Genomic DNA, 23,650 nt, shown 5'->3' with positions numbered 1-23,650 from the left:
CTATTCCTACCAAAATATCGAAGCTAGGGTAGAAAACATCTTAGCAATTTCTGCCCCTGCCCCCCAATACCTTCCTGTGTATACAAAAACCAACAACAAAACCACTACAAACCACTGCAGGGAGCCTGTGGAAGTCTAGGAGTAAAATTTTTTATCCTTGGGGCTTAACTCATCTCCAAATTGCCTTTATCTTGACCCAGCAGTTAAAATATTTTCAAAGCGCAAACTTGAAATAGTGACTTCTTATTTCTAATGTTCTGAGTGAGGAATACAGAGCACCAGCTCAGACTTAGGAAGCAGCAATCCTAACTACAGAAATAAATACACTCAAGCCTTCACCATCCACTGCAATTTGACAGGGATGCCTGTGACTGCATACCACTGGGGCTGACTCAGGAGGTTTTGTTGACTCCCCATTCCAGGTGCAGAACACCCCTCCTGACTGGCAGCTGAATCTTACACAGGTGGTAGGACAGTGTTCTCCATCACACCCGAGGAAAACAGGCTAGTTTAAGGGCCTCAGGGTAGAAATTAAGGCCAGCAATAAGAAAGCTCTGCTATTACTGGGGCCCAGAGCTCAAGAGGCACAGAAGGGTCTGCAGCCACTCTCAACATCTGCCGCCTGAGGTTGCTGCCTCACTTTGCCTAATGCTAAGGCCAACCCTGCATACTAGGGGGACTGAGATAGCCAGCAAATCTAACTTCTAACTGTCCTGTGCCTGCAGATTTTGATTTCAAGGACATAATGAAAGGTTTCACTGCATCTTATGCCATTAAGTTTACAACAGAATGGGAGAGGAAATAAATGCATCACAAAATAATCCTACAATTGGTTTCTAGAAGTTTGCATGTCTCAACTTTGAAACAAATTCAAAAATTTCTGTCTGGCATATCTGAGAAGCAGCAAACATAAAGAATTTTACATTTGAATTACAGATAGGTAGCCGTGTTGGTCTGCCATAGTCAAAACAAAACAAATTCCTTCCAGTAGCACCTAAAAGACCAACTAAGTCAGTTCTTGGTATGAGCTTTCGTGTGCATGCACACTTCTTCAGATACCCATCAGGTATCTGGAAGTCCATCAGGTATCTGAAGAAGTGTGCATGCACACGAAAGCTCATACCAAGAACTGACTTAGTTGGTCTTTTAGGTGCTACTGGAAGGAATTTGTTTTGTTTTTACATTTGAAGTATTTAAAATTCCTATACATTATTATTTTAAGTGGTGGGGTTATTTTGGAGGGTTTCAGAATCTCGGTCAGAAAGGGAAATGAGGTTTTTCTCTCACAGTTGTACCAGAAAATGCAATGTGATGCGATATCTCAGGTGTAGCAGTGAGGAGGGGAGATTATGTGTGTGTTTTAAATAAGAGTGCACCGACTTTAAATAGGAATGACAAAAATGCAATTAAAAGTGGCTAGTAATTAAAAATGATTAAGAGAGGCCTGACAGCGATATCACGTGTATCAGATATTAATCAAACAATGATCCAATAGAATTCAATCTATTTTGTGTTCCTGTTCAATTTAACAATCAGATTTTATAGTCTTGTTTTCTTTTAATGATCTGCAGGCTGATAATTTGGGCCCTTAGGTGTAACATAGAAACTAATGATTTAAGTGTTGAATAATAAACACATAAATGATTCTACGAAATAACAATAATAATTTCAAAGTAGGTAAATAATCAGAAAATATCACTTGTCAGAGGTACAAAGGACAGGATTGGGGAACAGGATTTATTAGCACATGTTAATTTTTAATTGGCAGGTGAAACACAGATTCAAGGGAGCAAACCCTGTAATTGTTTAATCAGAAAACTAGAATATGGGGAAATACTATACAGTGGTACCTCAGGTTACATACGCTTCAGGTTACAGACTCAGCTAACCCAGAAATAGTACCTCGGGTTAAGAACTTTGCTTCAGGATGAGAACAGATATCGTGCTCCGGCGGCACAACGGTAGCAGGAGGCCCCATTAGCTAAAGTGGTGCTTCAGGTTAAGAACAGTTTCAGGTTAAAAACGGACCTCCGAAACGAATTAAGTACTTAACCCGAGGTACCACTGTATAGGAAAAGTGGAACACATTGAGTGGTACCACAAGGCAAGAAAATGATAAAGACAAGAGACTGTCTCTGAAAGGTATATAGTGGGGGAAAGGGAAAAACAAGAAAAGAACATAAATACTTGTAGGAAAAAGGAGACAAGAAATGTTGCAGAAAATTTAGACTATATAGTCTCCACGACATTCATTCAGCATTAAAAGCCATTGTACTCATTTAGTTTCAACACCATCTTCCTATGCAACATGGAACAGTGCAAACCGACAAGGAAGATGCCCGAGGCAATGGGCTCAGTTCATAAGAAAGAGCTGGATCTGGTCCCTCAGGCATTCTGATGCTACCAGATGCTTAGAAGAGAAATATGACACACTGGCAACACTTTAGAAAAAAAAGCTTATTTGCTTATTTATTTATTATTAAATTTGTATACCACCCTTCATCAAGTTCCCAGGGAGGTTCACAGCAAGTCGAAGGCCCAAACTGCAGCTTTGTCCCATTCATGAATGAAATGTACAGTGCAATTTAAAGCTGTGCTCAGGGAGGAGGTGCTGATTCCACCCCAACCCTCCACTCCTAATATGTCCCTCCATGCAGGGAGGAGGGTCTGCTCAAATTATAGCAGTTGGTGGGGAAGGGCTAGAGATCTCCATGCCATATGGCCCTTTCGATTGCCTATCCTGATTTAAATGTGAATGGGGCAAACATGCCTTCAAAGACATAGCTCTGTCATGGACGATCACATGTAGCTTAATCCTTACCAAAATAAATGCAGTGATTTTTCCTGACTCTAGGTAGGGAATGTGCTCACTTTCAAGCATTTAAAGTAAGTGGGCACTAGTGTTCAGTCCAGAGCAGAGACTGTGGCAGAATCAAGCATTGGTGCTAAATGGGAGGGATCACAGTGGCCAATATGAAGAAGGAAATTCCTGAAAGTTAGCACTTGGGAAAAGTCACACAAAAGCAAATTAAATGTAAGCCTTTCTTGCCCATTTAATAATACCTTTCTTCTGCGCATAAATAGGATCTTCTTATGATATTCCAAAGGGGGGGAAAGAAACAGATCAGTGAAGATTGCAGATTTTTTTTTTAAAAAAAAGGGGGGAGGGGAGGCAGAGGAGGAAAGTATAAAACACGACAACATCAATGGGAAAGCAATGCTTAAGTAATTCTGAAAAATAGAAAAGAAACAAAATTAGGCAGGGAACATCAAGAAGGAATGGAAAAAAAACAGTGATGAGAAGAAAAGCACTCTGCAGCTCAAAGCCTTGTTAGTAACTTGTGCAATAAACTAAAATGCAGCAAGACAACCACAAGGCTGGTCTATTATTGGCCATGGTGCTTGGGGCATGCAACTTCTTTTTAAAGGGGATCAACTTTTACATGTTAACCAGGGGAGGAAAAGAGGGGCATGTCTATGTATGGATTTGTACTCATCATGGCATTTCTGCCATGTAAATGACAACCAGCATGGAGCAGTGGTCAAAGGGGGGGGGGGCTAGCACGGGGGAGGTTCATTCGAAACTCCACTGAGCCATGAAGCTCACTGGATGCCCTTGGGAATGTCACTATCTCTCAGCCTAACCTACCTCACAGGGTTGCTGTAAAAATAAAATGCAGAGTAGAGCACGTGCATGGACTAACAGAGGGGGATTGACTGTATGGGCCCAAGACATAATGAATGCCTCGTTGAGATGTGGGATGGACTTCACCAAGTAAAAAACACTTTAGACTCTAATTATCACACATGCAGCAATCCACAGGGGATTTTGATAACCATCTTTCGCTCACAATGCAATCAACAAACTCCTCAAGATGGAAAACTCACTGCTCACTTTCTAGACAATGTGCTATGCACCAACTCTAAATCCCTAGGAGGTCCTGTCCACTAAATACGTGCCGAGTGCTACAGTTATATTTCACTGAAATTATACTAAGCAAGAAAAAATTAGACCACGTTTAATTAAGAAGTGTTTGTCCTGTTGATGACAGTGCAAAGGACAAATCAAGTCGTCCGCTGTCAAGCCGTCTATCGTAAGTGCATAATTTTAATTAGTGCCTCCTAAGGTTTTCAATCATCTAAGTCAAATTCAGTAAGCCAGGAATGCCATTAATTAGGAAAATAACACATAAAGTGTGAGCTAGTTGTAGAGACTAGTTCAGGTTGCTAGGCAATAGGCAAAGTTGTGTGTGGTTTTTTTAAAAAAAACCCCAACCAGCATATTGCTTTGTTTTCCCTCCTTAAAAATATTTGATGATAAATACAAGATTAAACCAAAATAAATTTAGATACATTGCATTTATATAAGAATTTAAGTTTTTCCCATTCCCTTAAAGCAGGCAAATCAACAGGCCAGAACAAATAATCACAGGGCATACTGTCTCAGAAAGCCTATTTTTACTGCTGCTAGACACCAGTCCCTCATCTACACATATTAATTAGAATCAGCAGAGATTCTTCTAAAATAAATGGTAGCTACAACAAGCTATTTGTTTATGAGAGTTCCATCAAGAAAATTCTATCTAATCTTATCTATCTATCTATCTATCTATCTATCTAATGCAGTCTCTGCTTCAGTACTTGGATGGGTTGTGATCTTAGATCTAATCCAAAACCTAGTTTCACATTATTCTCACTTTTTAAAATGAAAAGTGCTTCTTTCCCCAGCTATCTGTTGTCCTTTTCCACCACTTACTGCCATTGCTTCTCTATACTATTTTCATCTCTTCTCGGACCATTTGCCCTCGCTGCTATTTAACCTGGCTGTGGCAACACATGTGATTTTGTTGACAACAGCATGCATCTGGTGTGATGTGATCATAGATGGTTATCATGTGGGATGCCCCAGGCAATCAGGTTAAAAAGCAATGAGGGTTTGGGGATAAGGAAGGCAATGAAGAAGAAAAATATCACTGAGCTGAATCAGCAGTCAGGGAGCAAAGAATGAGGAATATTATCACAACAGCATATAAGGTGGGCTCTTTTTTAAGTAGTTTGGTTGTGGCAAATATGCTATTTAGCAGATACTGGAATGGGGACAATGTAGATTCTTATCAACAGGCATGACTAGGAGCCAAGCAAGGCTGTTGATGAAAAAACCAATTTGGATTGTTTGAGAAATTTGTATCTCTTTGAAAGAAGAGGCACGCTTGAAGTATTCAGGGACAGTCCCCTCCCTTACAGTTTTGGTTATAAAAGCTGGCATTTTGAGAATGAAACTAAACTTGAGAAGTCTTCCTAGCCTCACAGAAGGCAGGGGGAAAGCAGGAATGGTTTAGCGTTACACGTGGACGCAACCATTGTTAGAAGGAATATTCCCTCATTCCCAATTATACTCAATCCTTGCCTCCGCACTGGCAGATGGTGAAACTAGCAAGCCTTGTACTCTGGTTAAAGTTAGGCCAGCTTGATGTGAAAAACATTATTTTTGCAAAAGTTTCCAGTGTCCCATTTTGGAGGCACCGAAGCTCTTGAATGTGCTACTTGCCTCACCCTATTTGGGTGTCCAAAGGCTCATGCCATGAGGACAGAGCAGGGAGCCTGCTGTGGTTGTGTGAGACCTGCACGATTTAGAACTGATTCGACAGACTCATGGACAATAGGAGTGGCTGCTAGCCATGATGATTATGCTTTGCCTCCACTGACAGAGGAAGTATGTCTCTGAATACCAGTTGCTGAGAATTTTGATGGAACCTTTGCCTATAAATATTACCATTCTTCCAACATTATTTCTTGTGCAAAATCTCACCAAAGTATTGGGATCGCACACTCTCCCCTCCTCCTTATACACAGCCAACTTCAGTTCCACTTCTAAAGTATCTCAGTTTAGTATTACATATGAACTAGGGACTGTGGTTTAAAACAAACAAGGGGATATTCAACCAGTCAAATTGTTCAGCAAGTCATCCTCATAACCTATCATTTGAAGTTTAAAAACTGACCAGTTTGTTTTAAAGGAGAATCTTAGTTCACAGGGACCAACAGAGCAACCCTCACCCTGTCTACTCATAAATAAATTCTGCTAAATTCAGTGGGGCTTACCCTGAGGTAAGTGGAATTTAGGATTGAAGGCTAAGTCCCTAATATGTATACTTCAAATTGAATCCTTAGATTCTGTGACAGTAGTTTTTCAGCATGGTCACTAAAGAGAAAGCAGCTACTCTACACCATATGTATTTATGACTTCAGTTTAAGCCACTACTAAAAATAAGAACGAGTCGTAACAAAAAAGTTTTAGAAAACTTTTAACATGTCTTCAAGGCAGGAACAAAATCTGTCTCATGCATCTGAGATGAAAATATAGTCTAAGTACAGCAATTAGGGAAAGCAGAAGACATTATATGAAAATTATTCCATTAAAGTACGGGTATTAACTTATTCACAATAAGGTAGAATTTAACATGATATGGTTTATAAAGCATTTGGTACACTATAAGGCCATAGAAATAATAGACAGCAATACTCTGCCTGCACAATGATGTAAAATTACTAGCTGATACCAAGGCACTTTTGAAATAAAATGCATTATCCCCCATCATAATATATACACGTGGTATGCATAAGATAAAGGCTACCTTGCAGGCTTTCTTCTCACACTATGAAATCAGTTCTAAGCCTGGTTTTGTGTTTGTTAGACCTTTTTAGGATAAAGAACCCTATGGCCTTGGCTCTATATCAGTGATGGGGTACCATGACCCTTCAGATGTCACTGAACTACAATGCCCACCATACCTGGCCACTGGCCATGCTGACTGGGGCTGATGGGAGTTGGAGTCCAAAAACATCTGGGAGGACCACCATTTCTCTATCCCTGCTTTAGATGAATGTTGTTGCCAACCACAGTAAACAGACAGTGGGAATAGGACTGAGCTTCTATATCGATACTATAAATTAACAATCAGCATTCCAAAATGTACAAGAACCCAATGACCACCCATTCTTATCTATCCTTCCTCTCTGTATTTTATTTTACCTCAGTGTGTTGTAGGTTCCCTCTTGCCTCAGAAATAAAATTAATATGTAGGCAGAAAGACTAGGAACTGCCCCGAGTTTATTTACTCTGATCACATTTGAAGATTTCATTAATAAGAGACATAGTGATTGAAGACACAGAAGACCCCAAATTGGCCTCTTTATGTTGGCAAAGCCACTATTCTCTCAAACAGCTGAACTGATCTATCTGTTCAAACAATGGAGTTTGGTGGGAGAGGGGAATCAGTCATTAGAACAATACAGTCTTCCATAACTACTGAGTGATCTTGAAAGACTTATGAAGTGCTAGCCCATAAAACAATCCCAAAGCTCCAGTTAGTGCAATATGCTGAAGGTTGTTACTCTCAAGGTTGGGAATGTCATGCCGAAACAAAATCTAGCAGCTATGCATGTTAAATACACACACTCCATGGTGTCTATCTTGTCTTCCTTGGAAAAACCATGATCAAACTCCCAGTTTACTGGGAGAAGAGTTAAAAACCACCCCTATTCCCCAGATTCTCTGTACATGACAGAGGACACAGGGAGGAGCAAGTTGTGATAAGCTTCTTTAAGAGACACTCACATTTATCACAGAGGGCATTCACAGTGATCACAGAGCCAAGCTAAGGAGCCAAGCCAAGATTTTTGGATTGTCTAAAATTGTATTTTGCTGGGGTGTGTGGAATAGATTCATAATGATCTATTTATTTTGGACATGGAAGAACAATGGTCTCATCAGGGACCTGTTGTTTCTGAAGCAGGGAGGACCTTAACTTAAAGTTCAACTGCCACCCTATGGCTGGCCTCTAACGTAAGAACTTTGTAATAACTAACAAGACAAATATCCTTCTATTATCAGGCAAAGGGAAAACCAACTTTCACATTCTGTTCATATAAATGACTGGGCCCATTCTGCATAGGCTTCTGGGCATAGAGAAGGTATTTTTTGGAACTGTGTGCCTTTTTGATTTGAAGAGGAGCAAAAAAAAGAGAAGGATATATTTTTCATTCTTTTCCAACAAACCATGCATAAAAGCAAACATACCATTGTCTAGCAGGAACACTGTCTTGGGCAGCTTGGAAGAACTTAACTGTAGTCCAGAGAGTTCCTCCCATAGCCCACCCTATGACTTGCCTTGAGATTAATAAAGACGGTTTTCAGGCACAAACGTTAATTGGAACACAGCACTTGAGCAGAAGACACAAGGCACTTACCATCAAAGCCATCTTCCTCTGTTCCGAGTTCATCATCTGAGCAAATGTTCAGCACGTTGACCAGCATCTCTGTCACTACAAAGAAAACCACATGGAAGATGTGTGAGAGACGGAGATACCTGATGTGTCCGACACAAAAGCTGCCAGTGTAGTGGAGTTAATAACAGTCAGAGCACAAAATAACACTTTGCATTTGCCAATAGCATCAGACTTTTGATGCTATTTGTGTGAATATGCAGAGTGACCAAGATTTCATGTGGTTAATAAGGGATAATTGGTACTGTCCACTGCCAAAACTGAAGGATCACTGCACAAGTAAAGTTCCTGTTTTGAAATATACAGATGTTCATCCCTCCCTTTTGGTGCCTGAACTACAAACGGAAAGCCTAGTGTCTTTTCCTCAGAAGTTTGGTTTGTTGGCTCAATGTGAACAGTTTGGGTCAGGCTTTCTACAGTCCCCACTGAAGGTTTGTGACTCATTCCTCTAATTTTCTCTCATGTACTAGGCACAAGGCTGAGGTTATTGGGTGCTGCTAGTGACAAAAAATAAGATATTTTAGCTAAGTACCCAGCAATGCTTAAACAGGGAAAGAAGGCATTTCTGTCTAAATGAATGCTTCAAAAAAAAAGCAAAACCTAGCACTAGGTGGTTGTTAATGCAAGCTGATAGCGTCTTTCTAAGGTCAGGAGACTTCTGCACCAGCACACCCTGGATTTTGTTGAAAAAGCAGTTCTGTTTAAGCTATTTTGTTGAACTTGGAGGTTAGCCTAAAATACATTTACCAAATTGTAATGTATTTGAAGCACATGGTAATGTCGCTTTTCCAAAGCTTCCCATCCTCTTAGGACTGTTTCACATACTATGCAGCAACAAACTTGGCTTTGCTACCAATGGTTGTACTCAGAGTAGGCCCACTGATATTACTGACCATGAACAACTTATGTCCATTAATTTCAATGTGTCTGCTATGAGTAAACTTCAGCTGTATACAACCCCCAGTGTACATTCAACAGGAAATTGCCGTTTGTTCCATTTCCCTGATCAGTAGGTCTGCATGACACAACCATTTTCAATTATCTGCCATATTGACAAATCACATTTTTAGGTGCACAATTAGATGTATACCTAAAATAAACATGTTTATAGCAAATATGCTATGACAGGCGGAATGGTAAGGGAAAACTGAATAGCTTCTCTACAAAGAAAGCATAATTAAAACAGCTGCCAGAACCAACTTGAAAAATTCTGGGGAAGGACTGGATTTTAGCTTCTATTTTTTAAAAATAGAAGCTAAACAGCAAATTGGGTTATAACTGAAATATTGCAAAAAAGGGGGGGCTACTAATAATGGTGGACATTATGCAGATTAAATTATGAATGACATTTTTATGTAAGGGTTTTTTGTTTTTGCTTTAACTACCCTGAACTATTTAGTATCAACAGCAATGTTGGCCATCTCACTGCTCACCTAACTCTAGAATGCTTATGAATAAGTTAATAAGCACAGATACCAAATATTGATCCTTGAAGACTTCATTCTCTAGACCCCCCCATTCATAGAATTGTCCATTTATTTCTACTTTTTGCTTCCTCCACATAACCAGTTCCTGATCCACAAGAGGACCACTCTTCTTATTTCATGACTGCTAAACTTACTCAGGAATATTTAGTGAGGTACACTGTCAAAAGCTTTTTAAAAGTCCAAATGCACAACAGTAACTAGATCACCTCTATCTATATGGTTGTTGGCACTTGCCCTTGCAGAAGCCATGCTGGTTCTGCTTCAGCAAAGCTTGTTCTTCTATATGCTTGGTGATTTTATCTTTAGCAATACATTTTACCCGTGCTTTTTTTCTAAAAAAATGTTTAAGGGTACTCTCATTTTGACTCAAGGAAATCACCATTTTATAGTTCAAAGTGGGGGAAATAAATACAGTAAATGGACAAAAGTACAAAGATTCACAGAATGTTTAGGGGTATGCATACCCCTGCATTCCCCTGGAAAAAAACACTACTTTCTACCATTTAGATAAGGCTTCAATATTTTGAAAGAAGCTTTCCTGCCTCTAATAGCTTCTTTGACTGCTCATTAACCACAAGTGCATCTTCTTGGCCCTTATGGTACTTTTCCTGTTTTGCCGTACAGACACCAGCTAAGCTTCTGATATTGTGATTTTCAAAAACTCCTAACCCCCAAGCATAGCTAGAATGACACTCAAGGCACACAGGATCTAAATTCCTACCGTTCCATCCTAAAAGGCATTCTGTATGTCCCCCACCTTTGTGAGGGCTTTGGAAACACAAGCTGTGCTTTTTCTTTGAGTAGAAAGGAACCACAAACCACTGTTGTTCTGTTCAAAGTTATGCAAGTCAGTTTAAAATCAGTATCAATAAAAGCCAATTAACACATTGAGATACCCACCCAACTTCTTGAAACAGCAGAAAGCGACAAAACACAAATTAGGATTTGTGGCATATGTCCGAAATTTCCTTGACAAAACTGGCATTCAGCCCTCGCAAACAGAGTCCAGGAGGAAATCACTGAAATATCCGGGAAAATCTGGATGTATGGCAGCCCATGTCAGAAGTATAGATTTTGGAGAATTTCATTAAAAATAGCTCAACACCTTTTGTGTCTGAATTTTGACTTTTTGAACTATGGCAACCCAAACCATGAATAGAGGTGGGAAAAAGTAGGAAACTGGAGCCAAAAGCTACAAAGTGAGATAGTCCAGTAGGTTTTGCTGGGAAATGAATTTCAAAGGTGTGGAACCACGACAGGAACATCCTTGAACCATTCACTAATTGTTTTAATTTGTGCATATGTGAGATTTGGAGAGTGGGTCTCTTCAAGCCGTGGGGTTAGGAAGCAGGAATTCCAAACCAAAAGCCGTGAGTCATTCTTTTAGTTTTTGAGAAAGTTTGAGATCTGATATCTTATTTTAAAAAAATTAAATAATGTCTAATTTATGTATGACACCTCCTATAATTACCTGCTCCATCTCTATTTACATTGAAACCAACAATCACTGTACCATAGAAGCTTTAAGTAAAAACAGATTCGCCCAAGCTATGCAGATTTCTTACAACTTAGATACTTGCATTGAGGGAAGTTGTATAGGAGAAGTGATGAAAGAGAGCAAGAGCCTCAATTTGAGAAACACTGACATAAAGGCCTGCTGTAAAGAGGCCAGAAAAATAACGATGCTAAACTTTCCCCCCAGTTATCTCTGATAACTCATCCGCTCAGAAAATTGAATTAATTTCAAAGGAAGGTGGAACGGAAATATCCTAACAGTGTACACCACCACAATAAATAAAAATCACTTTTGCTGTTAAGAAAAGGTTGGGAACAAAAAGAACTTCTGCTGATCATACTGCAGACCTCAGCGCATCATAAAGAAGGTTTTCTCCCTTAAGGCACATTTCTTAGGCCTCAGAATATCTTGTGCATGAAGGTGTGACAGGTCCCTTTTAGTGAACAGCCCATTTCCCTCATCCTAGTCCATAGAGAAACTGTTTTCGTGAAGAAAGGAAGTTACTTACCTTTCTCTCCAACAAATGGCAAAGACCATGTAAAAACATCCATGAAATTTGGAAGCCAGTAGGGATGTGGAGAACAATTAAACTGTCTGATATTCATAACGTTGTTCTCATATTTCAATACTGCAGCTATAAAAGAAAGGAGAAGTCATTCGTTACTATCATATGCCTGGGCCCTGATCCTCCATCATGGATGGTAAACTTTTGACGAAAGTGAGGGGTGAGACCCTGTCAGCATATAACACAACAGAGCATATATCATGCTCAGAAATATGTAACAAATGGCTGCCCATTTGTTATTGACTGGGCCACATTCAGAGGGTTGCTATTTGTATATAAAGCCCTCATCAGCTTGGGATCAGTTTCTTTGAAGGATCACTTCATTTCATATCTGTCCACTCAGATATGTGGAACTGGCATTTTTACGTGTGTCACATATTATTTTTTGCACTTGAAAGAAATTAGTATTTTAGGCTTAACAGCACCTACCCTTTCAAACTCCCTGACAATTGATACTGGACAAGAACCTTCACTGTTTTGTTTTCAGTGCCTGCTAAAATGCAATTGTTCCAGAAAACCTGGTAACTTTGACACACAATTTTAATAGGTATAAGTGTTTTAAAGCTGATGGTTGTTTATAAGTTATGTAACTTGCATTTAATAATTGTTTTTTATTGGTATTTTAAATGAATACTTCAGACTGTCTTGTAAACTACTTAGTTCTTTTGTTCTTGCAGCTACTTCTTAGGGAGGAACGAATCCACCTACTTCTGGTCCGTGTCCACTTTGTATATGTTCATTGAAATGTCTGCTCTAACTTTTTCCACATCAATCTGAATGGATTTAAAAAAAACAAAACAAAAACCTACACAAAAATGTGCAATATTTTGAACGTTGCACATTCAAAACTTTTGCATGCACTTTATCCAAAAATATAATAAAAGGAAGAGAAATGTGAAAATTGAATGATAACTACATTCTGTTCTGCATGTTAGTGTGGGAAGCAAATTAGGTTGGTTCATTTAAAAATGCAGCCTGGATGAAATCCTTGAGAATCCGTATTGCTTCCTTGCTGTGGGCCATTGCACAGCTACTTATTTATAAAGGTGGAATGTCATTTTGTAATTGTGTAGGCTACTTCACCAGAAGCTCATTTACTGAAAATTGGGGGATTGTACAGTGGACATGCATGAACTCAGTTCACCAACCAATTTAACTTAACCAATTTAACTTAATTAATGAACAGCTTCCAGATTGAATTTATGCCTTGTACCAGCTAATATAATTTCAACAGAAAAGAGAATTCATGACTGAGGTGGTGGGCGATTCATTATACATTCTCAATCATTTTTTGTAAAAAGTGGCCTCAGGAGAGACTTAACTGGGTTGCTCTAAGAGCTGCAGGAGGAGATGTACAACATTTCCCCTATACTGTTTCTCCAGTGTAAATCATCCTTCAAAGCTGCTATTTACCCATGCAAGCGACATATGGGTACCTGTCAAGTGGAATTCTAACCTCTAACGAAGAAGGTAGGCCCTCACAGATGATAGGAGACACACAATTTGACATTATGTCAAATTGTAGGTTGTTGTTGGCCATCATCTTGTGTTAAGTACCCAGGTCAAGAAGCAAAACAAATATATGGCCAAAGCATCCTCCATTAGTTATGGAACTACTATTAACGTGCATGTGTGTGTGTGTTTATATTACAGTGTGTGTGTATTTATATAAAAAGTTACTTTTCTAAATATTTCTATTGTTTTCTCTTAACCTAACACAAGTACAGTGGTACCTTGGTTCTCAAACGCCTTGGTTCCCAAATGCTGAAAACTCAGAAGTGTTTCGGTTTTCGAATGTTTTTCGGGAGTCAAACGTGTGGTGCAGCTGTTGGCTATTGTTTCCTGGGCGCCTGAACCAACCAGAATCTGCACCTTGGTTTTTGAACATTTCAGAAGTCAAACGGACTTCCAGAATGGATTAAGTTTGGCACTTTTGTTTTTGCTATTTATTTTGCGTTTTTGTTTCTGAGGCTTTTTCAGTTAATTTGTTTTTGAGACAGTGTGGAACCCAGTTCAGCTACTGATTGATTGTGTGACTGCGGAAATGGATAAAAGCCCCCCATCCAAACAATGACTACCATCAATGCAGGTGAGGAAAATAAATAAATTTATTTTTATAATCTGGAATACTGTCCTATTTAATTTATTGTATAGTACATTGATTATTGTTTTCATTTTTGATCAAGGGTCTCATTAGATAGTAAAAATCATGTTAAATTGGTGTTTTAGGAGTTCTTTTTAAAAGTCTGGAACAGATTAATCCATTTTGCATTACTTTCTATGGGAAAGCGTGCCTTGGTTTTGGAATGCTTTGGTTTTGGAACAGACTTCCAGAACGGATTAAGTTTGAAAACCAAGGTACCACTGTAAAGGGTTAAATATTGGGACCCCAAGATCAGAACAGCTAGGTAGTCTCCCTGCCCCACCCCTCAAATTCCACTCCTGGAATGTACCCCTTAGAGCCAAAAGTATTTGAGATCAGGGAAATGATCTGATCATGTATCTCTCACCAGCTCCAAAGTTCTGTGCAGCTAAGGATTTTGTTGTAATCTTAGATTCCAACCACATCTTCACACTTACATCCCCCTACTCACAGCGTGAACCACCAAGATCTCTGCTGTGCTTGTGAAGGAGATATAAAAAGAATGGAGCATATGCTGTTTTTTGACCTTCCCTTTAACATTATGTTATTTTAGGACAGATACATAGGCTCTGATTTCTAGAAAAGACAAAAATGCTTTGCCGTTCTCTTATATGCAAAGTATAAGCGAGCCAGTAATTTCAATGTGACCTCTCTTATTTACTTCTGGTCACTTTTCTTTTCTAGCATATATAATACTCAAAATGAAGATATTTCTCAGCACGAACCAGGGGCCTTGTTCACCTGTCACACTAAATCAAACCATGTCTTAGTGCCAAAGTGCAGACTCTGGGAGACGAGGTTGTGGATGCTTTGCGAGTCCCCTATCATTCTGCTGCTGTGCTAAGCCATGTGTTGTCCAAAGCTGGGGTGTGTAGTTTAGATATCTACAGACGAAACAAGAGGCACAAGCGAGGTTCATTCAGCTTGAGGCTTGCTTGGGCATGATCTCGGATTTCGACAACATGCTAAGCCAAACCATGACTTAGGTCAGTGTAGTATAGCAGCAAAACAACTGGGCAAAACACAGCTTGGCTGTTCATGTGAACACGTGATTTGGCTTAGTATGGAAGGGTAAGTAAAATGAATAACTGCTATCACTGATGCCAAAATGAAAAACCCATCTATTTTATGAAATATTTATAGGGGGCCCTAAAATCCTTCTACTGGTCAAGTTCCCTCATATGGCTGAAACATTAAAACTAATACTTATAATTTATGAAACCTAATATGATACATTTGAAAAAAGCAGTTCTAGAAAGAAGGTTCTAAAAAATCCCCACCACCACCGAAAGAGCAGTTGGCTAAAACATAAATGTTTTTAGGATTTTTTTTTTAAGTGATAAAATGAATAATTCATCCAGAGAATCTAAAAGCTACTTTAACTTACATCACATCAATAATTTATGCTGCTGATATTGCTCTCAAATATAAGTAACTTTAAAACAACTATTCAAACTGCTTTTCAAAAAAGCTTTCTTTATTTTAAAGGCTGGGAGCAGGGCAGGGGGAAAGTACCTTAGCCATTATTCAAAAAAGCAAAAGGAAAACATGCTTTATAACCGATCGATGTTAAAAGAAACTCCAAAAAAATTAACTGAAACCAAAGCACAGATGAAATGGGAGAGTTTGGTTCTGCATGTTCTTTCAGTAGCCTTGTGCTGCCATATCTATATTGTTTAAGGATTGCCAATTTTCAAATATTGTACAAAAGATAATTATGCTGCCCATTAAGCTTTCAGAGAAAAATATATCAGCGCTTCCTAGAATTACTTTTTACTATTATCAAATGCAACTGCATGACTTGATTGCTTTCTGTATTCTGTAGTGGGAGTGAAGCTCTAGCTGTAGGCAGAAACTGATAATCATTCTAGCACTGTTCACCTGCTCTTGGAAACCCTAATCATCTGCAATGGGGATCTCCCGGCACTGACTGACTGATGGCCTGAAAGTTGACTATGGATATCTCTATATGGCAGTTGTTGGCACACACAGTTTAGTGCTTCTAAATCGTGAGACTTATCCTTGTGGGACTGGAGAATCTCAGGTTACTGTCCTCTTGGGACCCTGTCAGGATCATAGCTGTCAACTTTTCCCTTTTCTTGCGAGGAATCCTATTTGGAATAAGGGAATTTCCCTTTAAAAAAGGGAAACGTTGACAGCTATGGTCAGGATTCTGTTAGCTGATGCAGTACTGCATTCCTCATGCAACTGAGGCAGCAACCCTGTGCATTGTTTCTTGCGGATAACTTTCATTAGACTCAGTAACGCTTCTAAGTTAACATGAAATGAGCTGGACTGAACATCTGACTTTGTGTGCATGCATTAAGCAATTCAGGTTGACTGTTCAGGGCATCTGTGCTTTGCACTTGCATTTTCAACACTTGAGGGCCCAAGTATGAATTAGTGACTTGTATCTGCAAACCAGCAATCAGAGATTACATACCTGTGGGTGCATACAAACCATACATTTAAAGCACCTCCCCCACCACCCACTGCCAAAATGAATCCTGGAAACTGTTGATTTGCTTTTCATAAATATAATTCACAGCATCCTTTACAAGCTATAGTTTCCAGGATTCAGGGGATTTCTTTGGGGTGGGGGGAGTGCTTTAAATGTACCTTAAATGTATATGCAGCCCTCAGTAGATCTTTCGTAACTCCCACAAACAACACTGAAAAACACAATGCTTTTCAGTGAAGTCAATTCGTTGAGCTATAAATTATCACACAATAACGTAATGAATGATGCACAGGCATGTGTGAAACAAGCCAGATTTCAATGGCTTTTTGAAATTCAATGTTCTTCCAGGTTTAAAATAGGGGGTGGGGGACTTCAGACCTGGAGCCAAATGTGGCCACCCAGATCTGTTTGACCTGCAGGTTAAACCTCCTCAACCATACCAGCTCTCCCCAGACCACGCCTTTCACTGACCCTTGTCTGTGCCCTCCCTGAGTGTATCTGCCTGCATGGGCTGTATCCTTGAAAACTGATAATGACTCTCTGTTGCCTGATTGGAGGTAGAAGTGTGTATAGAAACCGGACTACAGTACAAAGGTTAAATTTACATTCATTGCTCTGCAGGACACAGTGGGAAAATATTTGAATATTTGTGATTTTAAGTTGTTATAAACTGTTATTAACATTGAGTTTTAATGTTTAATGACCCACCCTGGGACCATATGGTGAAGGGCAGGTAATTAATAATGACCATGATAATAACAGTAATAATAATAATAATAATAATAATAATAATATGACTTTAGTTTTTGAAATCTGTCTTCATACATCTGAAAATTTATAATTTGCAGATAGGAAAAGACCCCCAGAGGCAGTTAATCCACAAATCCATTCACTTAATACAAAAACTGTGTAATAAGAATCGACCTTGAACTAAAGGGAAGTTTAAAAAACACACAATCGAGGTAGAACAATGGAAGAAGAAATAAGTAAGTTAAAGCAAAGCTAAGTTTGCAGGGGCAAGAAGTTCTCTTACCTTTGTTATTGTATACATCTAGATAGTTTGGTGCTGAGAAAATTGTAATTAATGAAGGGAAACCTGTTGTCTGGCTTTTCCTGTACATACGATACCTGTAACAAATGGCAAAGTAACCTTATTAATACCATAAAATTCTCTGATTTATATCTTGTCACAGATACAGTCACATAAATACACGTTGCGCGTATTTCACAGAGACTTGTATGTGCATCATTGCAATTATTTTAGAGAAGACGAGTACATACTGGATAGACCACAGACTTACAGGTAATTAAGAAGTCAATGGGAAAAGTTTGTGGACAACTTTTGTTAGGTTCATTTGTGTTTTGGACAGGCATAGGTCTTCCTCATAGGTCTTCCTCCAGGAAAATGAGTTAGAACGAAGCATGTGCAGCTTTATGAGTCTGCTTGGGCACAATAAGCTGCTTTCGGGTCCTTCTCTCCACCTCTGAAAAGCAATCTGTGGCACACTATGGACTAGGGGAGTGAAGGATGCTTTAAAATAGCCAGCTCTCCAAATAAAAAGAAACAATGTGGTGTATCCAAAGACTACGATTGGAAGGCTGCTTGCACAAGAATTCTTCTCTATCCCATGGTCCCTGCATGTCCTAAAGCCTCTCAGAAGGTCTGGACAACGTTCCTAAATTATTTAATACATCTTAGGCCAGGACACGTGTTGCTGTACTAGGAGGTAGGAATTACCCCAAACTGTGCAGAGGAATCTTGGCATTTTGAAACCCTGATCCAAGCCAATGTGTTTCTGGACCTACAAAAAACAAAACACACACACCCCACCCCGGTATTTTGTGCACAAAATATATAAGGTTCTGCTACCGACATCAAAGTGCTCAAACCTTAAAAAATAGTGTGTGGGGATGTGGGACACAAAATACTCTGATATACGCTCAGTTTTTCTCTCGGCACATTTACACTTGCTTGTGGTGACAAAAATGTTACTGTCTCAGCGGGCCTATATTTAGTCAGTCAGCAATGAAAATGAAAAACCCCAGAATTTTGGAATCAAACTAACAAAAATTATATTTTCTCCCTAGCAAGAGGCAAAGCAAGGATCAGCAACAGCATTTTAGTTCCCTGACTTATATAAAATCTCTATAACTCTTGGCAACAAAATGGAGAAAAAGGAAAAGGAAAAGAACAGTATGCTACCACTTCTACTCTAATTGCATATTGAGGTTCTGTAGCAGTATCTGGCTTTCGGTACACCAAGAGCAAAAACAAAACTTGAGGAATTTGGGGTACATCAATAAGGATACTGAGAGTATTTTACAGGTATGTGTACTACAGCCATCTGCAATAGTCCAGGTGGGTCTCCCAGGTTGTCTCTTTGTTTATAACAGCAGCCTGATGCACCCTGTGGCAAACCAATTTTGGAATACAGGGAAATTTCAAAGGCAGCTGGCAATCTTGGGAACTGCTTAAAGCGGGGAGGGAATTCCTAGGGTCGCTAAGATCTCTGGTATAAATATCCTTGTTATTTTGTCATATAGTAGCAATAATATTTTGTTCAGAGTGTCCTTTTGCACAGTTCAAATTTGTTAGCTCTTCACCCAAGGAAATTCTTCAACCAAGGGAATTACCCAGCATCAATGGTTGCTCTGACCACCCTGGAAAGAGTAGTAATCAGCTTGTGTGAGCTGTACCACTATCATCATTGCAACTTATTAATAGCCTTCAAAAGAGGTTCAGTTATATGGATCCGAACCTACCAGGCTACATTCAAGGTATTGGCACCAACATATAAGGCCCTATACAGCTCGAGAGCAGGTTACTTGAGAGACCACCACATCATTTATATACTCAGCAGGTTACCGTGCTCTGCAGGAGAACTTCTCTTGCAAGTTCCAAGGATCTTAGGAGTCCATTCCACAGTAATTTGGAGCAAGGCTTTTAGTGTGATTGCTCCTGTTTGTGGAACAGTATTCCACAGAGATATAACAGGCCCCTACTCTCTGTGATTTCTGGATAAAATTTTAGTTGTAACAAGCTTTCCCAGATAGATGAATAGGTCTCTGGGTGACGTTGGATCAGTCAAGCACTCTCAGTCTGACCCACCTCACAGAGCTGTTGTGAGGACAAAATGGGGTCAGACAGCACATGTACGCTGGTTTGAGCTCCTGGGAGGACAGGTTGCATATGAATGTAAGAAGGAAGGAAGGAAGGAAGGAAGGGAGGAAAACAAGAAGAAGAAGAAGAAGAGGAGGAGGAGGAGGAGTAGTTTGGATTTGATATCCCGCTGTATCACTACCAGAAGAAATCTCAAAGCGGCTAACATTCTCCTTTCTCTTCCTCTCCCACAACAAACACTCTGTGAGGTGAGTGAGGCTGAGAGACTTCAAAGAAGTGTGACTAACCCAATGTCACCCAGCAGCTGCATGTGGAGGAGCGGAGACACGAACACGGTTCACCAGATTATGAGTCTACCGCTCTTAACCACTACACCACACTGGCTCTGGAAGGAAGGAAAGAACGAAAGAATAGTGTTCTGGAATTTTTTTGGGTTTCTTGATGGGAAATAATGGCTGACCAACTTCCTTTAAAATTGCAGTTTGAATAGAATGCTGGGTGAATTTCAGGATGTATAGGAAACAATCAATTGATTGCCCTGAACCCGGAAATTACCCCAAAATATCACAAAAACACCACAGAGATCAGATGTGGAGGGTCTCCATATCTAGGTATATTTAGTGCAAAAAACAAGAGAAGGCTTTTTCTCCTAGAACCATCTGCCCTGGAGGTAGGGATGAACTGATCTGCCAGTTTGGGTTTCTCCTAGTTTCTCATTTTACCAATCTGAAGTCGAGTTCTCCACATCTGTGCACTACTTTGTATTTTGTCAAAATAAATCTTTACAAAAATATGTCATCATTTTAGTGTAGATCCCTCACGTTTCCATATTCAATTTTGCCAAATATACACATTTTTTGTATGCCATTTCCCGTAATAAAATGCATGTTGTATGCTATTTTCTTCATGCACACTTAACCCTGATATACACATTTATGTATATACTGTTTGTTTGCTTGGAGAATCACATTGCATTAAGATGTGGACCGAATGAAATCTCTTCTCCATTCTCCATCCCCATCGTTCAGCCCAGACAATGAGATCCAGCACCGAGGGCCTTCTGGTGGTTGCCTCATTGTGAGAAGTGAGGTTACAGGGAACCAGACAGAGGGCCTTCTCCATAGTGGCGACCGATGTGAAGGAAATAAGCAGCTATCTTCTCTTTAAAAGACACCTGAAGGCAGCCCTGCTTAGGGAAGTTTTTAATATTTGATGCTGTTTTGTTTTTAACACTCGATTGGAAGTGCCCAGAGTGGCTGGGGAAACTCAGCCAGATGGATGGGGTATAAATAATAAATTATTATTATTATTATTATTATTATTATTATTATTATTATTATTATACAAGAAGAAGAAGAGAAGAGTTTGGATTTGATATCCCGCTTTATCACTACCCAAAGGAGCCTCAAAGCGGCTAACATTCTCCTTTCCCTTCCTCCCCCACAACAAACACTCTGTGAGGTGAGTGAGGCTGAGAGACTTCAGAGAAGTGTGACTAGCCCAAGGTGACCCAGCAGTTGCATGTGGAGGAGCGGAGACATGAACCCGGTTCACCAGATTACGAGTCTACTGCTCTTAACCACTATACCACATTGGCTCTTACAGGAGATCTAGTTAGCACCCTGTTTATGGTTTTGTTTTGTTTTCATGCCACAGGCTCGTTTTCTTCATAGATATTTTTAAAATGATCTCACTAATACTTTTTTCAAATAAAATAAAATGCTGCTCTATATTTTACCAATTTGGTCTTTCATACTTCTGGAACTTTTTTGGCTGATGGGTGCTTTAAAATTTTCTTTTTATACAGTATTGTTAGCTGCTTTGAGCACCCTTGGAAGAAAAGACAGAGTACAAATTTATGAAAACAGAGTATAATATATGGCACACATAACTAGATGAAATGAGGATACCATGCTACTTAAATATGGAAGACCTTGTAATACATTCATAAATTATGGCTCTTCTGAGTGTCAATAATTTATATTCCTTCCATCTGTGCTTGTGTAAAAAGTATTGGTATGTTAGCCATTAGGATGAGCAAAGTGGAAGCACAGAGTGGCACTTCCTTTCAGTGACCTAGAAAATATATTCCTGTTTCAAACTGTGCCTCTCCAAAGAGCCCTGCAGGTTCGGAAAGTTAACAAGCTGTAAAGAGCTGATATATATGCTCCTGCTGTTTATCAGCTGAGCAAGGGAAAGCCCTTGTTCTAATTATATCATCACAGTATACTTTAATTTGAGCAGAGGGCCACCCAAACTGCTTTGAGTGCCAGAACTGTGCACCCTGGTATATTTTAAAAATTAGAACTGCATCTGAACCCTTGTAGGGGACACTTCCTGCACCAGCAGGAAACCCTAGTTAGAATTTGGGAACAAGAATTGTAGGTAAGATATAGGGGTTTGGACATTACACCATTTTAAAGAGGCTAAACGTCTCCCACTTGTTTCTCCATCTGCTAGAGAGCCAGGGTTTCAGGATGCGGTCAAGATTCCCTAAAACCACATCAAAAGTAAAAGCAACATACCCTGAAAAGTCAACATTCAACTGTTTTTAAACACCAGTCCTTTCCCTTTCACATTCTGAAAGATACCGAACAAGCACTTCACCTTAGCAATGTAAGAAATGTACAGATGGCAACATGCTGGAAAATAATTTATTCAGAAAACAAGGAAAGCCACTCACCCGGCATCCTGGGCTTCATGGGCTCGGAGTATAGATAATAAGTTATTGTGCTGTAGGAAGTCACAAACAGCAGGGTAACTGTTGGGGCAGGAAAAGAAGCATGTTTTAATTTAAAAAAAAAAAAAAAAAAACAGAGAAGGTGCCTTAGCCTCAGACACTCACAAATACATAAATATATACATAAACGTAAATGTTACCGAGTTCAATGGAAAGCAGCACTGAGAAAAAAGCCTATCACTGTATCCCCTACTAGTCAAAAACATAAGCTGCAAGTTAACTCCAGAAAGTCACTGGCCAGTTTTAGACACAATGGAAGGCCAGGGTTTCCTGTTGTATGAATGGGCCACATTCTTGCATACTCAATCTCTACCATTTGTTTGTTTTGCATCTCAAAAAGAGGAGATTGTCTTTAAATTCCCCATACTTCTCTGGTGTGCCCCAACTCGAGAACTGTAGTTTGTGAAAATCATGGCTCAAACAAGGCTAAGGCAGCTTAAATTGTGGTTTAAACAAACAAGTTTTCCAAGTTGAAAGGACACTGTGCTTAGAACTGGAAGTAGATTGCTTTGGATCTTCCTTCCCTTCCCCTGACGCACCTCCTTGGGGAATATGGTTGGAACAGGACGTTTGCTATCGTCAAACATGGATTCCATGGATTCAGAAGCCCCATCCTCCCTTCAACAGATTCAGAAGTTAGATTCCAAGTAGCTGCATTTCAATTCAGTTTAAATGATTTGAGGTTTGCTGTAGCTGTTTCTCAACTTTATTCTCTCTACAAAGATGCTGGTGCCTTTAGAGAGAAAGTTAGGAAAAGGAGGATCAGCCTTCTATTTCTGTCTCAATACCAATGTGAATGCACTTAGCAGCTACTTAATTCTCCGTGGGTACCTCATGCTAACCCACAAAAAGCCACACATTTAGTACCAAGCATAGGATTTAGGAAACTTTATAAACTGCAGTTCTCTGGAGAGAGAGGGGTGGTGGGAAAGAGGGAGAGAAGTTGAGTAATAAAAGGATATTCTTCATTTCACTGAAATATACACAAATTTCAACATGCTGAGGATTAGCCAAGTCTGAATTCTGGTGTTGTGCAGATTGCCTGCACTACCATTTAATGGATTTAGTGGAGCTGTGGGCATGTCCATACAAATACAGCAAAGCTCTTTTGTCTAGATCTAGAGTACTTCTGTGATATGAAGCTTCTGTCTGATTTCAGAGATTGAATCCTTTACCACCACCAATGTATTAAATGTGATACTTTCTAACACGCTGAATAATGTATTCTGGTGTGTATGTTCTACACATAGTTAAGCACAGAAGGAAGCCTTGGTCGCGGCATGTGCCCTTTTCCAGCACACGTAAAATGGCACAGACAATCCTGACTTCCA

At 39.5% G+C, this 23,650-nt stretch overlaps 1 protein-coding gene across 4 annotated transcripts in view; it reads right to left on the bottom strand.

Annotated features, from left to right (window-relative positions):
• The window catches only part of PPP3CA (protein phosphatase 3 catalytic subunit alpha), a 192,898-nt gene that overhangs the window by 12,375 nt on the left and 156,873 nt on the right, over nt 1-23,650 (bottom strand). For 2 of the 4 annotated variants that reach the window (XM_081876969.1, XM_081876971.1), the window contains exons 7-11: nt 22,263-22,340; nt 17,492-17,586; nt 11,798-11,923; nt 8,251-8,325; nt 3,064-3,090 (exon numbers count right to left, since the gene is read on the bottom strand). In XM_081876969.1, the coding sequence (XP_081733095.1) occupies nt 3,064-3,090; nt 8,251-8,325; nt 11,798-11,923; nt 17,492-17,586; nt 22,263-22,340 (401 nt within the window). The remainder of the gene's footprint in view (nt 1-3,063; nt 3,091-8,250; nt 8,326-11,797; nt 11,924-17,491; nt 17,587-22,262; nt 22,341-23,650) is intronic. The other 2 variants (XM_081876970.1, XM_081876972.1) reach the window with 1 other exon arrangement.

This window comes from Podarcis erhardii (assembly GCF_964252035.2).
Source record: "Podarcis erhardii genome assembly, chromosome: 9".
Lineage (NCBI taxonomy): Eukaryota > Metazoa > Chordata > Lepidosauria > Squamata > Lacertidae > Podarcis > Podarcis erhardii.
Note: the sequence above shows the minus strand (reverse complement) of the source record. Positions and strands in the feature narration are given on the sequence as shown.